Here is a 12,963-nt window from a genome sequence, read left to right on the forward strand (position 1 = left end):
TTATACCTTCCTTTCCACTTTTTCATTCTGTTTTCCCTTACCTTCTCATATCCTCCTTAATATGCAGATTGATGAGTTCCTTGGGAATATGAAAAGAAAGAGTGCTCTCAGACATCTGTTCTCGTACACACATCCACTTGTTGTCAGAAGTAGGGAATCTATACAACTTACAGATCGGGTTTTTTAACACTGCAAATAGGAAACAAATGATGGGATTGCTTAATTGTGGCTACATTTTTAATCATCACAATAGTTTACAACCTAAGTTATTTATCTTTCTTTCTCTCGGTTTCAAAAATTAAAGTCCACAAATAAATTTATCCTTCCTTTAATTTATTATCCATGTTCCAATAAATTAAAAGTAGAGCCCCATAGGCTATGCTACCCAAACAGAAGACAATTAAATTCTACTTAGTACAGTAGATGCTGGATTTATTACTTCAGCTGCAATAAGATTAAAAGCTCAGGATGGCTGGCACAGATTTACAGGATAAAAGAAAACCTAGCTCGGAAATAAACAATGAAATCTCAGCCAACAGCTGATAACATTATGACCATGTGTTATGAATGGCAAAAATTTCCTGGTTCCAGATCCAGATGAAAGTTAAACTAAATGTGGTGGCTGTATATGACTAAAAACTACAGGTTACTCACCTGTAACTTTGGTTCTTCTAGTGGTCAGCTGTACTTCTACACAAATGGGCTTTGTGCCTGCACAGAGACCTCGTCGGAATCTAACAAGCTCGATTCTCTTGCTTTGGGCAGGAACCCCGCCCCCAGCTGCTATATGTGGCTGCGCCACTCCTCATCCCCTCAGTCAGAGTCCAGCTTCAGTGAACAACACGAGGAGGACGGGAGGGCGTGTAGAAGTACAGATGACCACTAAAAGAACCAAAGTTACAGGTGAGTAACCTGTAGTTCTTCGACATAGTCTCTGTCTTCTACACATATGGGTGTGTAACAAGCAAGCACCCAAGAAGGAGGCAAGAACAGAAGCAAATATAATCTGCCAGAATTTTTTTATTTCAGAAACAAGGACATCAACTGAAAATGGATTGCAGGACACTCCTGCCAAATACAGCATTATTCTGTGCCCTGGTATCAACTGAATAATAACGGATAAATGAATGGGGCGAAGCCCAAGTAGCTGCTTGACATATGTCCAACGGGACCGCATGATCAAAGGCCACAGAGGCCGCCACAGACCTAACAGAGTGTGCCTTAACTGTTGCAGGCAACCATTTATGAGCCAATTGTGGAAACAATCCACCTAGACATGGACTGGGCCGATACCTGTAGACCTTTATGAGGCCCATCACAGAGAATGAACAAGGGAGGAAATTTCCTCCACTCAGCAGACCTCTGAACCTAGAAGGACAATGCCCTTCAAACATCTAAACAGTGTAACCACCTTTCCACATCTGATGAAGGATTTGGAAAAAACACGGGCAAAGTGAGCGGAGACGAATGGTGAAACATGGACACCACTTTGGGCAGGAACTTGACATCTGTCCTAAGCACTACCTTGTCCTTATGGAACTGAAGGCACGGCTGGTCAGCCCTTAAGGCCCGTAACTCACTCACCCGCCTGACTGATGTAATGGCCACCAAAAAGGTGGCCTTCCAGGTCAGAAGGCAGGGATCAATTTAAGCCAATGGTTCAAAAGGTGGCCATAGTAGACCAGCCCAGACTACTGATAGGTCCCAAGCCGGTGACATAACTGGATCATCTGGGAACACATGCGTTAAACCCTTCAGGAAACTCTACACTACCGGGTCTTTAAACCAGAAAGCCCGGTCAGTGGGGGAACGTGCCCCAATGGCAGCCAAATACACCTTAAGGGATGGAATCTTCAAACCAGATTCCTTAAGGGACAATAGATAGTTACATACATCTTGTAAAGATGGATTAAATGCACCAAACCCATGTTGGGAAGCAAAGGAAGTGAAATGAGTCCACTGGTGATCATTTGACTTCCATGTGGACTGCTTTCTAGCAGCCACCAACACTTCCCTAAGTCTCAACGGGAAGTTGGCAGGATCCGCCATGCAGTCAGATGAAGGGACCGAATGTCCAGATGTAGCACCCGTCCCTGTTCCTGAGACAGCAGGTCTGGCAGGCAGGCATCTCCAGTCCACTGCCAAGTGCAGCAGGGTCAGAAACCAAGGACTCCTGGGCCACCATGGGGTTATCAGGATTGCCCTGGCCCGATCCACCCTCAGTTTGTGCAGGACCCTCGGCATGAGAGTATAGGAGAGGGCTCGTTCAGGACATGACCAAGGCGTCGCCCAGAGAACCCTCGCCCTACCCTCCCTGGAACAGTAGAAAGCACACTGTGTGTTGTCCTGAGAAGCAAACAGGTCCAGAGTTGGGACTCCCCATGCCACGAACACGTCCCTCAGAACACTCTGATGCAGTGCCCACTCGTGTGAGACCACTGTCATCCTGCTCAGAGTTTTCACCTGGACGTTCAACACACCCTGGATGTGAACTGCCTGGGGTGACACTGCATGTGCCACACACCAATGCCATAGATCCAAGGTCAGAAACAGCAGGCTCCTTGAGGACATGCTGTCCTGTCGATTGACATAGGCTTTCGCTGTCGTGTTGTCCGTTTGTATCAACACTGAATGACCCCCAATCAGGGGAAGAGAGCCTTTGTGAGTGTTGAAAACGGCCAATAGCTCCAAGTAATTGATGTGCCTTTCCTTGGGAGACCAATGCCAGCTCAGGTGAAGCCCATCCAGGTGCGCTCCCCCATCCGAGCTCTGACGTGTCTGTCGTGACCACCCAGCTGGTTCGAGGGGCTTGAAAAGGAGTACCAACACCCAAGCACTGCAACTCTATCCACCACTCTGCTGTCGCCCACACCAAAGGAGGGGGGCATGCGCTCGAGATGCGGATCCCGAAGGGGATCGAACACATCCCAAAACCACCTCTGATTGATATGCATCCGCAGATGTGCTTGAGGCAGAATGTATGTACTGGATGCCATGTGTCCCAACAGGTGTTGCATGGAGTGCATGGTTTGTGGGCCACCGGCTAGGAAGGCTGCCGCCAACTTCCAGAGAGTGATTATACGGCCCCTAGGAAGGAGGACCTTCTCCAAGGTCGTGTCGAATATCAGCCTAAAGAACTGAATTCGATGGGAGGGTTCCAACTGGGACTTTTTGAAGTTTATCTGGAAACCCAGCTCCTGCAGAGTCATGGAGACATGGAGTGTGCTGTACTCTTCTTCTGTACCTTTTGTAGCATATCATATTTTTGTGCTGTACTCAACTTCTGTACCTTTTGTTGCATATCGTCCGTTGATACTCTGATGTTCGATATCGATCTTGATAAGTTTGATCAGAGAATATGCCTCCTGCGAAGAAGGATATCCCAGTTGCTCTGTCACCATTGAAGGCTCTCTACAGGACCTATTACGATCGCTGGTCATGTCGAGGGCTTCCATCGTCACTGGTGAGCTAGGCTGATTCAATGGCTTCTGCACTATATGATCCAACACCACCTTAGTCTTCTTGGAAACAGGCGCCTCCGCTGCTGGAACCCCTTCTGCCTTCTTCTTTTTAGGTGTAGGAGGGAGATGACGACCCACCGGCAAGTCTCAATGTAGCTTCAGCTTCTTCTTTTTCAACTTCGGTACCAATACAGACGGATCTGCAGAGCACTTAGGTACCATGGATGCTGGGCGCTGAGGATGATCTTCCAAGCGCACGGGCTCACTCAAATACATTGATGGTATAGCGGCCGAGGGCATAGATACTGGTACCGAGGCCGGGACTTCAGATTCTGCAGGAGCAGACACCACACACTCCAACTGTCCTGATGAGGCCATCTTTGCTGACCACTTCAGAGAGAAGGCTTCCGATGATCAGAGAGCCAGATCCCACAAGGCTGCGAGCAGGCGAGAAGCCATATTTTTGCAAGCTTGCTTCGTGAACTTCTGGCAATGAAGACAGGTCTCTACAACGTGGGATTCCCCCAGGCACAAACAACACTCGGTATGAGTATTGGGGGAAGGGATCCTAGATCCACAGCGAATGCATTTTTAAAAGTTCGTCGTGCCTGGCATGCATGCTGAAGGCCGGCCGGCCACTACGCTCCATCCCAGCCGGAATTGGAGCTCCAAAGTAGGAAAACCCCCCACAAAATTAAATCGCAATGAATGAAAAATGCTACTACACTAAGAATTAGGAAAACAATAATAAGAAGAAACCAAATAAGCAGGGAGAAAAACAACAAGGGAATATCTTGATCCTACTCGTTGATGAGCTGCAAACTCCACGATCCTCACTGAAGCGCAGATGAAGAAAGACTGAGGGGATGAGGAATGGCACAGCCACATATAGCGGCTGCGCGTGGGGTTTCCACCCAAAGCAGGAGAATCGAGCTTGTTAGATTCCGTCAAGGTCTCTGAGCAGGCGCATAGTCCATATGTGTAGAACACAAAGACCACGTCGAAGAAGTTGCTTTACAACATATATAAAACAGATCATTAACATCAATTGAGTCTTATGCCCATTAAATAAAAAACATGGGCTGACACTTGAGGAAGTCCAGTGGAAATTAAAAGAATTTAGGCATGCTTAAATTGTCCTTTCATTTTTAATGGGAAACTTCCTTGAGTAAATTTAGTCAGGATGTCAGCCAGTGTGTGTATTTATATCCAAGCTTTCTAGCATATTACATAATTATATGCAACAGTGAGAGACCTCTGAAAGATAATAAACATCTGGGCTTCAGTTCAGCTAAAGGCATTAAAGGTTTATTAATATTGACCTCTATTAAGATTTTGCTTGCTTGAGGTAAAGTTTTTGGTACCTTGCAAGAAAAAGCAAGAATAATCTAGAACAGATGTAAAGCACAATGAATATTCTCAGTCTTTATCAATCAATTTTGGGAAATATAGTGAGAAAGAATTCAAAGAGACAGAATGAATCCACGTTGCTAACACCAGTTCAGCAGAATACATTATTCAAAATATGAGCTGTATTTTACTTGCAAAATGGCTATAGAAAGAAATGTGGTTTATACATAAACCCTTATTGTCTAATAGGGCTCACCATTAGTAAAAGGGCTAATGTAAGTAATCAAAAGATGTGTTATCTACAACCTCTACTGTGATAGCCACAATATCAATGCTGGCTTCATCCATGTCATATTATTGTGCTAACCCAATTTCTTTTCCAGAAGTAGGAGGGATGCATTTGACTATAGCAACCACAGGAGATATTTCCTCTTTCAGCTCAACTCAAAAATGGTTAGGAAATCTCTCTCTCCATTGGTTAGGCAGTCACAATGTACATCTTGCAGCATAACCCTGATAAAAATCAACAACTAGGGCTGAAGTAAACTAAATAGAGAGCAGCAAGATAAAAGCCAAGATATTGATTGGAATGGAAGACAGGATACCAAAAGGAACAAGGAAGTGTAGGGCAATGCCAGGACTCAGGGCATAAGGCAGTTCTTGCATCAGTAACAGCAATGTTATATACTACATTAAATTTCTGAAACTAGTTATCATCACACACAGGACATTTTAAAAATACTTGCTTTAAACCCAGTATGTGGTCATGCTATCAAGTTTAAAGAACTTAATCACTGATTTCTCCAAAAATAGATAAGCAAAGATTAGCCCCTTAAATTCTGAATGAGTGGGGTAGTCCACAGAAGTCTGGACAAGGAGGGGGTAGTGGGTGGGGGAGGGGTCAGGGCAAGGGGCTTCAAAACCAGTTCTACTGGAACTAATGTCAGTGTACTGTAAAAGATGTTGCAGGATCCTTGAATCAGAAATTTTGATGTTATTGCTCTTTTTGTTACTTTGGTAAACTCCAGCCATACTTCATATCAACTTCTCCAAGTTTCTCTGTGAAAACTCTGATAAATGTGTTTGTACATATTGCTGACTAGAGTTCACCAGATGTTCAGTTCATATGCACACTACACTGAACGTGGGTAAGAGGAAATTGGCAGACTTCATTCTTCCCTCATGAGTGTTCTCATTGTCCTTAAGAACAAACATTTGAAAAGAGCTGTTCTCTCTCTGTATTTCTCCATGAAAAAACACATTTTCCATGAAATACACATTAGTCAAAAATATGCAAAAGAGCTCATGCCGCTAGTTCCAGTCCCTTAAAAGCTTCCATGGAACAACTTTTCATCAGCCTGGGCACTCAGAGCAGTATAATTCCAATGAATGCAGTATCTGTGATCTTTGAAGAAAGTGTTTCTTTTAAAAGGGAATTGACAACTGGATTTGCCAACCTATATTGCTTCTTGCTCCTCTGGGACATGATGTTTCACTTCTGCAATCTGCCTACACACTGATAAATTATTTATTCGATTTCGATACACCTCCCAGGGGTGTATGGCTCTCCAGATGTTGGCTCTCCAGATGTTGCTGAACTACAATTCCCATAATCCCCAGCAACAATCTATTATACCATTTAGAACTTAAATCCTGTTTTGGAAATTGCTGCTTATGAATTGTATTGTAGAAAGGGTATACCGGATTTTTTTTTAATCAATATGCTGAGTGTACTTTGAAGCATATATTTAGACCTTATTCCAGATCTTTTACATTATACTATATATTAATGCCTATTTGTACTGAACTCTTTGTTTGCTGTCCTTGGACTTTTGCCATCTTTGACTCATTTCTTTCTTCTTAAATTTTCCTTGTGGTTCCTTTACTGAAATCAACCTCTTTCACTGCCAATACTGCAATTCAATTCAGCATTCCCTGCAGCTGCTTTAAAGATAAACACCAACGATGACAGATAAGTTAACAGTTCTTCTGCATCATGTGCTTGTTTTTGCATGATGTGTTTGCACTGAATACTTGCATGGAATGTGGAGAGGGACACGCATTTTGGTCATTTTGATACTGACCTTCATAGAAAGGATAAAGAGAGAGAACATACTTCCCTGGGAAGGAGCAGTGAAAAGGGAAGACTGTTAGAGGGCCTCCACTTCCTAATACGACCATGAGCCTTTCTTGAATCATCTCTTGCTTTTTAAAAAATATCACATTTTCAACACACACACACACACAGAAGAAAATTTTAATTTTAAGATTCTAAACTGATATATGAATAGCCGTAAAACCAAAATCTCTTGAGATAAAAATGGAATAGTGATGAGCAACTATGAGATTAGCCATTCATTCTTCATCCCTATTCACTCAATAAGTGCTTCATAATTCACTTGGGGCTTGAGTTCCACATATGAAGAGGAATACTCAAGAAGAATGCCAATAGCCTAGAGCTTTAGAGATTTCATAAGTCACAAGGGATGTTTTCCCCTTGTTCTGCTTCCAGAATTGCACAACAAACAACTCAAGATCCTGAAATACAGAGGATAAACATCATTAACTTGTGTGTTTCCATGTCCGTTCACTGTTGAAATCCAAATATTTCCGTATGCACATTACAGCCAAAATGCAACCAGTGGAAAATGCATGCATCTTTATCATTTGAATAGAAAGGTGAATTATACAAGAATCTAGGCTAATGATTAAGAAGAATTTTTAACTTTGTTAGAGTTAATTGTTCCCCAAATAATATGTTTGTCAGAGTTAATATGCCCCAACTTGAGTATTTCATTAAAATAACTTTGAAACATTTTGCAAGGTGGTGGTATTACCGAGGACTCTAGCCACTGAAAAACACTGGGTCATAATGGGTTCTTGTTAGAAATCATATCACCATGGGTCTTGCTTCTCTGGCTCCTCCCACCAATTATATAAATATAGCACAGCATTGCACATTAATTATTGCCACCACTATAGATTTAATCTACATACCTGCATTTAATAAAGGTAAGTTGTCTTTACTACTGAGGTTTTCAGGAGATGTACACTCAGAAACCAAGGCACACTACAAAACAAATGTTAAAACATTTTGAATATAAACATAAAGATAAACATAAAGAGAATAATAAAGAAGAACATACTGATTTTGCCATTATATGCAGGAGTCTGCTATGCTAAATATACTGGTTGGCATTCCATGCAGCACAACATCAGCATTAGGGATCCAAAGTGGCTGCCACACAATGTGAAAGGCAGCCCCGACACCTTAATGTGAGAGGGCTACAATGCTCATTTTAAACAATGGATGTAGAACTGCACAACTTCCCAGAAGCCATTTTAAGTCGTTTCGCAGTGGTCCTGTTGCACTACACCATTCGGGCTGCCTTTCATATTGAGTGCCAGCAAGTCCTAATGTCAATGTTCCACTGTGCAGAATGTCGGCCACTTTTTGTATATAATTTCAGTTCCTTGATATGTCAACTCTCAATAATATTACTAGGAAATTAACATATTGATCAATATCCTGATAATATACTTTGCTCTATGGATGGAGCAAGGAATTCAAGAGTAGAGAGAAACTCATTTACACAAACAATTGAAATTTATTTACAAGACTTGTCAAAAATGAAACAAGATTTTTCCTACAATTTCTTCTCAGCCTGATCAGATCAGATCAGGAGACCAGATGCAGAGTTGGACAAGAGAGGATGGAGACAACAGGAATCAATGTCATGCTCCAAGAGTCTGGAGACAAAAAGTTAGGAGACTAGGTGATAACTGCAGAGGGAAGGAAAGATCGGTGAAGGGAGCATGTTTATTTATTTATTTATTTATTATTAAAATATTTATTCCAAAAGGCTCAGGGCGGTTTACATTAAAACACCATTAAAATGGGCGTAGCTGGCGTATCAGCCATAGCTGATAGGAAGCACCCCTGGCCACTGCCTCAACCTGAGAAATCAGGGAGAGGTGTTGATCCAGAAGTACTCCCAGACTGTGAACTAGGAATGTGCATGGCTCCGAACCTGTTCGGACGGGCACGGGGGTGGTGGTGGCTGTAGCTTTAAGGGAGGGGGGGTACTCCCCCCCCGCCACTCTTCCCCCTCCGGCGCTGTGATTTTAGATGAAGATTCTGGGGCGGCAGCGTTCCTCCCTGCCGCCCCTGCCCCCGTCGTTAGCCTGCAAGTGCCAAAGTAAGGATCATGCATGCGCCCGTTCTGCCGCGCGTGCGCACCTGCCGCCGCCGCGCACGCACTCCGCTGACGTCACACATTGACGTGTGATGTCAGCGGAGCACACACGCGGCGGCAGGTGTGCAAGTGCCAGGCAGAACGGGCGCATGCGTGATCCTTACTTTGGCACTTGCAGGCTAACGACGGGGGCAGGGGCGGCAGGGAGGAACGCTGCCGCCCCAGAATATTCATCTAAAATCACAGCGCCGGAGAGGGAAGAGCAGTGGGGGGGGGGAGTACCACCCCCCGCCCTTAAAGCTACAACCCCCTTCCATGCCGGACCGCCGGACCGGCTCGGAACAGGACCGGTTTGGAGGCCTCCAGCATGGCCTCTGAACCGGTCCGGCTCTGTTTCTGTGCCAAAACTGAAATCTTCAAAGCAAGCAAAGAGACACACTTGGGAAGGAAGAGACACATCTGGGAAGAGAGCTGGTCTTGTGGTAGCAAGCATGACTTGTCCCCTTAGCTAAGCAGGGTCTGCCCTGGTTGCATATGAATGGGAGACTACATGTGTGAGCACTGCAAGATATTCCCCTTAGGGGATGGAGCTGCTCTGGGAAGAACATCTAGGTTCCAAGTTCCTTCCCTGGTGTCTTCAAAATAGGGCTGAGAGAGATTCCTGCCTGCAACCTTGGAGAAGCCACTGCCAGTCTGTGTAGACAATTCTGAGTGGGATGGACCTATGGTCTGACTCAGTATATGGCAGCTTTCTATGAAGAAAGCCCTCTCCACTTCACCAAGTGCTTATGGTAGAGTTTTGCTGTGCCACTTGTTTGCAAGTCACCTTTTTCTCTTTCACAGAAAGGTAATCCCCATTACATGTTTTTCTTCTGCTTTATATTCACAGAGCACAGCATGATTTGAAATGTCCTTGACCCTGATGAGGTAAGTCATTTAGCTTATATGGCTAAAGTATATCTCGATCAACTTGTCGGGTTTGATGACCTGATTCCCTTATTAAACTGTCAATGTTAATCTGTTTACAGCAACTTAAAAGCATATTACATTTTCAGTGATCTATGTCTCTCTCATGTCAAACCAAGAATTTGAAGGTAACTGGAAGCACTATGTAGACTGCCAAGATGTTTTAATGATATTATTTGAGCATATTATTAAAGAAGCCATAGGAGGGACTTTAATAATAGGCTGAAATAATTGGGGTGGAGAGCTGGTCTTGTGGTATGAATTGACCCTTTTCTAAGCAGGGCTCACTTTGGATTGTATTTGGAAAGGTGATTACATGTAAGCACTGTCTGCTCTCAGGTATTTCGCATAGGGGATGGGGCTACAGGTCAGTAGTAAAGCATCTGCTTATAGGCAGAAGGTTCCAGATTCAATATTTGGCACTTCCAAACAGGGCTAGGAAAGGCTCCTGCCTGGAACCTTGGAGAGTCACTGCTTGTCAGTGTAGAAAGTACTGAGCTAGGATGCTTTCCAAGTTACCTGCTCAACAGCAGCAAAATGATTTGGTTCGGGCAAATCTCATTCAAAACCTAAATAGCAAAGTGCCCAGCAGGGGGAGCAGTCTCACGAAAACAAATGGAAAATACAGCAACCTTTTAACGCCAGACATACAGTGTTATAGCAATAAATTGCAGCGATTAAATCTGAAACAAGGCATCAGAAATGTTAACTGCGCCCTGCTGTTGGTGTAGGGACTGCGGTGTCACAACACAGGACAAGTGGAAGCACACTTTGGAGATATGTCATGACCCTGTTGCAAGGTTTAATCTGGAAAATGCCTAGATGAACCAATGGTCTGACTTGGTATAAGACTGCTTTCCATCTTTTAAAAATATATCCTGATATGTACATCTATATGCGCTGTACAAAATTTAAGACATATACAAAAGTAAAAACAGATTAAAATTCTACAATAAAACAATCCCATAAAACAAATTATTAAAATTAAATCGAGTTAAAAGCCTGCAAGAATAACAGCGTCGTGAGGGTCTTCCTGAAAAGAGAAGATGTTCTTACTTCAACAGGGAGTTCATTAAAGAGCCCTGGGGCATCCACAGAGAAAGCCTGGCACTGAGTCGCCACCAAACAGGCTGGAGGCAATCATAACCATACCTCTCCAGAAGACCATAAAAAGCTGCAGGGCTCATGACAAAGAAGGTGCTCTCTTAAATACCCTGGACCCAAGCCATTAAGAGCTTTACAGGTAATAAACAGCATTTTGTATTTCACCCAGAAACATATCAGCAGCCATTGCAGTTCTTTTAAATTCGGTGTTATGTGGTCCCTTCGGGTTGACCCAGAGATCAGTCTGGATGCCACATTCTGTACCATTTGTACTTTCTGGACTATGTACAAAGACAGCCCCACATAGCGTGCATTATAGTAGTCAATCCTGGAGGTTACCAGCATTAAGGGTGTGCACAAAACCAGATTGCCTGGTTCGGTTAGATTCCAGACCAGACTCTAACTGGACCAGGCATGTTCTGTTTTGGCACCCCCTGAACACCCAGACTGTGTAGATGCCCATTGGGCATGTGCAGTGGCCTCCAAAAGGCCACCAAAATGGAGGGCAGGCCCAGAACAGGCCGAAGACCTCCTGAAACAGGTGCAGTCTCCAAGCAACACCATCTGGAATCTGCCAGAGAGGTAGGAAGCAGTGTTCTCTCTAATTTTTTTCATCTCTGTGCGGAATGAATTTTGTTCTGGTGGCAGAATCAAGGCAGTGTGTGTGCGCATGTATATTCAGAATGGAGACTTCCTGATTTAACTTAAGGAGAATCTAAAATTAATTGAGTAGACAACCAAAAAAATGTGAGCTCAAGAACACATGCACGCCTTAGAGGGAACACCGGTAGGGACGGAACTACTGTAAAACAGTGCCAGACAATCCCACCTCCCTTAGGCAATCCGGAAGGATACCATGGTCAATGGTATTGAAGGTTGCAGAGAGATCCAGAAGGGTCATGCTCCCTCTGTCGATAGTCAATTGGACATCATCCATCAGGCCGAGCCAAGGCAGTCTCAACCCCATAGCCCACACGAAAGTCGGTTTGAAATGGGTCTAGATAATCTGTATAATCCAAAACTGTCTGGAGCCGAGAGGCCACTACCTGCCCAACCATGGAAGATTAGAAACAGGTCTGTAATTAGCTGACTCTGAGGGATCCATTGCAGGTTTCTTCAAGAGTGGTCTAATACTAGCCTCCTTAAGACAAGGAAGCATCCTGCCTTCCCTAAGAGTAGCATTTATAATATTATTACCAGATGAGTTAAGCCAAGTTAGGCAAGTGTCAGGAGAACAGTCTCTAGGATGCACAGTCCAAAGCAGTTTGTCCAGTTCTTCAGGAGTTGCAAACTGAAAGTGATCCGATCTAATCTCATAAGAAGGGTTGCTGGACACCTCCACAATAGACTCTCAGTAATTGTGGAATCCAGCTTGGCCCGGATATGAGAGATTTTATCAAAAAAGCTATTAAAAACATCACAGTGAGTGACTGAGGATTCCAAGTGCAGATTCAAGGGGGAGGAGGTACATACTAGCCCCCTCATGACCCTAGACAACTCAGCTGGATGTGAATTCATGGAAGCAATGCAGGCAGAAAAGAGCTGTTTCTTTTGCCTCCCGCACTGCCAGAGCATAGATCTTCAAATGTGCTCTGTGTTGCAACCTATCAGATTCACACCGAGTCTTCCTCCATTTGCGCTCTAGTTGTCTACCTCGCCACTTCAGCTCCCACAGTTCATCCGAATACCATGGGGCTGACTTTAAAGCAGGTCCTAGAGGACACTTAGGAGCAATTGTGTCTACTGCTGTAGTGAGTTTCATTTTTCCTTGTTTGCACCAGAGCATCAACAGAATCACTGGCAGAGCCAATTCTGAACATTTCCAAGGCTTCTTGGAATCCTATTGGATCCAATAACCTCTTTGGGTGGACCAATCTAATAGGTCC

At 44.0% G+C, this 12,963-nt stretch overlaps 1 protein-coding gene and 1 long non-coding RNA gene across 20 annotated transcripts in view; one reads left to right on the plus strand and one right to left on the minus strand.

Annotated features, from left to right (window-relative positions):
• Nucleotides 1-12,963, minus strand: part of INPP4B (inositol polyphosphate-4-phosphatase type II B) — a 461,921-nt gene that overhangs the window by 169,977 nt on the left and 278,981 nt on the right. For all 19 annotated transcript variants that reach the window (XM_053253993.1, XM_053253999.1, XM_053254002.1 and 16 more), the window contains 2 exons: nt 7,809-7,881; nt 42-189 (listed from right to left, as the gene is read on the minus strand). In XM_053253993.1, coding sequence (XP_053109968.1) covers nt 42-189; nt 7,809-7,881 — 221 coding nt within the window. The remainder of the gene's footprint in view (nt 1-41; nt 190-7,808; nt 7,882-12,963) is intronic.
• The window catches only part of LOC128326690 (uncharacterized), a 36,208-nt gene that overhangs the window by 20,071 nt on the left and 3,174 nt on the right, over nt 1-12,963 (plus strand). Inside the window, exon 3 of the long non-coding RNA XR_008308202.1 lies at nt 9,897-9,934. This is a non-coding gene — a long non-coding RNA (uncharacterized LOC128326690). The remainder of the gene's footprint in view (nt 1-9,896; nt 9,935-12,963) is intronic.

Source organism: Hemicordylus capensis, chromosome 5 (assembly GCF_027244095.1).
Source record: "Hemicordylus capensis ecotype Gifberg chromosome 5, rHemCap1.1.pri, whole genome shotgun sequence".
Classification (NCBI taxonomy): Eukaryota; Metazoa; Chordata; class Lepidosauria; order Squamata; family Cordylidae; genus Hemicordylus; species Hemicordylus capensis.